Genomic DNA, 3,599 nt, shown 5'->3' with positions numbered 1-3,599 from the left:
GTTTCACCATGTTGGCCAGGCTGGTCTCAAACTCCTGACCTCAGGTGATCTGCCCACCTCGGCCTCCCAAAGTGCTGGGATTACAGGTGGGAGACACCGTGCCTGGCCCAGGAAAGTCTAATCTTCTAGGCCTCAGTTGGCCCAGGAATGATCCTCTCAGGCCACCTCCTCAAATTCCCTCAGAGAAGTTTGGCTAGCTCCTTGGTAAGTCATTCCTTTACTCAACAAATATCTTTCGAGGACCTACTACATGCCAGGCACTCTTCTAGAAGCTGGGACTAAAGTAATAAATATAACAGACAATACATCTGGCCTCACAGAACTTATAATCTAGTGTTGAAGACAGATAATAAGAAGACATATTAGTAAAATATAAGAGACTATTTTAGAAAGACTGTGCTAAGAATAAAAAGAAGGGGCTTCTAAGAAAATATTGCGCAAGAAAATAAAGGAAAAAAATAAGGCTGGGTAATACAAAGCGTACATGGGATTGTTTGTGACCAGCAGTGGGGCAAGACAGGCATTTTAGATAGAGCAGCAAGGGAAGACCTCATGGCTTTGGAGTGAAAATGTGAAAGAAGCAAAGGAATCAGTCATGGGGGTGTCTGCAGGGAGAGCATTTGGGGGAGAGAAAACCACAAATGCAAATATGTCAGAAGTGAGCCTGGCATTTTGAAGGGGCAGCAGGAGGCCATGTGGTTGGAGCCGATGCCCAACAGGGAGAGGACTAGGAGGCTGGTCCTGGTGTCCTCGGTCCCAGTTGGTCACACAGCCTTGTCAGTCATGATGGCCTCCTCATGAAAAAGAGGGCAACTTCTGTGAAGCCTTTATAACAACTTCTCATCAAAGGCGTCTCTCACACAAGCAATGCGCTGCCCTACTTTGCTATTCTTGACCGTGCCATCACATAATAAGCAGGCGATCCATTATCCGTACTTACTAGGCTCTATCGGAGTTCCACAGCCGGCACAGAAAAAATTCTGGGCTGCTACCACAAGGTCCCTCCTGAATACAAAAAATGATACTAGTTACATTTCAGAGAAGGCCAATGGAATGTTTTTCACTAATTAGAAAAGAAATTGCCATCGTGAAACTTTTCTCAACTAAGGGCCTTAACCTTATCACCTTTCATTTGGGAAAGAAATAGATTTATTCAATACAATTTTCTAGTTGAAATCTCTGAGTCTTTTAAAACTGCGACTAATTTTTATTTTTATTTTTTCCTGAGACAGGGTCTTGCTCTGTCACACAGGCTGGAGGGCACTGGCATGATCATAGTTCACGACTGCCTCAAACTCCTCGACTCGGCTCACGCAATCCTCAGCCTCCTGTGTAGACAGCTAGGACTATAGGTACACGCCACCATGCCCAGCTAGCTATTTTTTGGCTTTATTTATTTATTTATTTTTGTAGAGATAGGGTCTCTCTATGTTGTCCACGCTGGTCTCGAACTCCGGGCCTCAAGTCATCCTCCTACTTCGGCCTCCCAAAGTGCCAGAATTACAGGTATGAGCCACTGTGCCCAGCCTTAAAGCTACGTCTCTTTAAAAGCTTCTGCTAGGCCAGGCGCAGTGGCTCATGCCTGTAATCCCAGCACTTTGGGAGGCCGAGGCAGGCAGATCATGAGATCAGGAGATCTAGACCATCCTGGCTAACATGGTGAAACTCCATCTCTACTAAAAATACAAAAAAATTAGCCAGGCGTGGTGGTGGACGCCTGTGGTCCCAGCTACTTGGGAGGCCGAGGCAGGAGAACGGCGTGAACCTGGGAGGCGGAGCTTGCAGTGAGCCGAGATTGCACTACTGCACTCCAGTCTGGGTGAAAGAGTGAGAGTCTGTCTCAGAAAAAAACAAAACAAAACAAAAAAAAGCTTCTGCTAAAACCAAAGCAGAAGTCAGTGTCACTGATAACCCCAAGGGGTTTTTAGGGAGGGTCTCAATGCCCATGTATAGGGTTCCAGCTCCAGAGAGAACCAGCCTTTATACAAGGAAGATAGTTATACAAGGAAGATAGTTATACAAGGAAGATAGTTATACAAGGAAGATAGTTCAGGGAGCCCATACATCAAAAGATGATGCACTTGGGAAATTCACAAATGAATCTAAAGAAATTTAGATGAATAAGAGGTAATATAAGACAAAGAAATCAAAACAAACATTTCTGGTAAGAGATATTCCATTCCATTGAGGGATTTTCTTTCTTTTTTTTTTTGAGACGTAGTCTTACTCTGTCACTCAGGCTGGAGTGCAGTGGTGCAATCTCGGCTCACTGCAACCTTCACCTCCCGGGTTCAAGCGGTTCTCCTGCCTCAGCCTCCCAAGTAGCTGGGACCACAGGCATGCACCACCACGCCCGGCTAATTTTTGTATTTTTAGTAGAGATGGGGTTCCGCCATGTTAGCCAGGCTGGTCTTGAACTCCTGACCGCAGGAGATCCCGCCCACCTTGGCCTCCCAAAGCGCTGGGATTACAGGCATCGGCCACTGAGCCCGGCTTGAGGGATTTTCTATTGAACTGTTTATGCCATAGTTTTACATGTGACTTGGAAATACCAAGGAAATTGTAAAATGTGATTACAGTTCAGGATCAGCAAAGATGGCCAAGGTAAAAATATGCTAAATCTCTGCCCAGGTGCCATAGCAAGGACTTAGGAAACCCCTAAAGTAAAGATACCCCAGGCTAAGGAAAGTGACCCCTCACAACACCTAGAGATTTTCTTGGCATTCTCTCAAAAGAAGAAAAACAAAAGAAATATCTAGTCTATAAGGCATCTCCATGAGGCAGAGTCAACCCCTCTCCAGTCCCTTGGACAGTCAACAACCCTCACCAGTCCCTCTGTAACGTTTGGCGGTTTGCACACCAAATTAAATACAAACCAAGAGGGATGGAAAAATTAGACTTGGTTAAAATGTTTTGTGTATCATCTTTTTCCATAATCTGTCCTATACTCTCAGAACAAATTACAATTAAACTATTATTTTAAATTTATAGGTTTATTTCCTTTTCTGCATAATCTTAGTTGTTTTGTCTTTTAGAACTTTTGTTACTTCTTAGAGAACAAACATATTTTTATTTACATTCTGTTACATTTCCTTTGTTGGTTTTGAGATGGAGTCTCGCTCTGTCACCCAGGCTGGAGTGCAGTGGCGCAATTTCAGCTCACTGCAACCTCCGCCTCCTGGGTTAAAGCAATTCTTGCTCCTCAGCCTCCTGAGTAGCTGGGATTACAGGCCTGCGCTCACCACGCCTAGTTAATTTTTGTATTTTTAGTAGAGAGAGGGTTTCACCATGTTGCCCAGGCTGGCCTCAAACTCCCGACATCAGGTGATCCCCGATCCTAGCCTAGGCCTCCCAAAGTGCTGGGATTACAGACGGGTGCGAGCCACTCCCTGGTCTCTGTAACATTTTTTTAACTATAAGTGCTTTCCCTGAGATTAAGTGTTCCTTTTTTAGAAGTTTATTCATTCATTTTTATTTCACACTGACTGTTCTGGAAGATAAAGTGGTCCAGTCTTAAAATTATCTGGCCGAGACGGGTGGATCATGAGGTCAGGAGTTCGAGACCATCCTGGCTAACACGGTGAAACCCCGTCTCTACT

General features: G+C 44.7%; 1 protein-coding gene across 2 annotated transcripts in view; it reads right to left on the bottom strand.

The window, feature by feature from the left end:
* The window catches only part of KIAA0226L (KIAA0226-like ortholog), a 48,162-nt gene that overhangs the window by 12,520 nt on the left and 32,043 nt on the right, over nucleotides 1–3,599 (bottom strand). For both annotated transcript variants that reach the window (XM_011939826.1, XM_011939834.1), the window contains exon 10: nucleotides 941–1,005. In XM_011939826.1, coding sequence (XP_011795216.1) covers nucleotides 941–1,005 — 65 coding nt within the window. The remainder of the gene's footprint in view (nucleotides 1–940; nucleotides 1,006–3,599) is intronic.

Source organism: Colobus angolensis, unplaced genomic scaffold (assembly GCF_000951035.1).
Source record: "Colobus angolensis palliatus isolate OR3802 unplaced genomic scaffold, Cang.pa_1.0 Scaffold101, whole genome shotgun sequence".
Taxonomy (NCBI): Eukaryota; Metazoa; Chordata; class Mammalia; order Primates; family Cercopithecidae; genus Colobus; species Colobus angolensis.
Note: the sequence above shows the minus strand (reverse complement) of the source record. Positions and strands in the feature narration are given on the sequence as shown.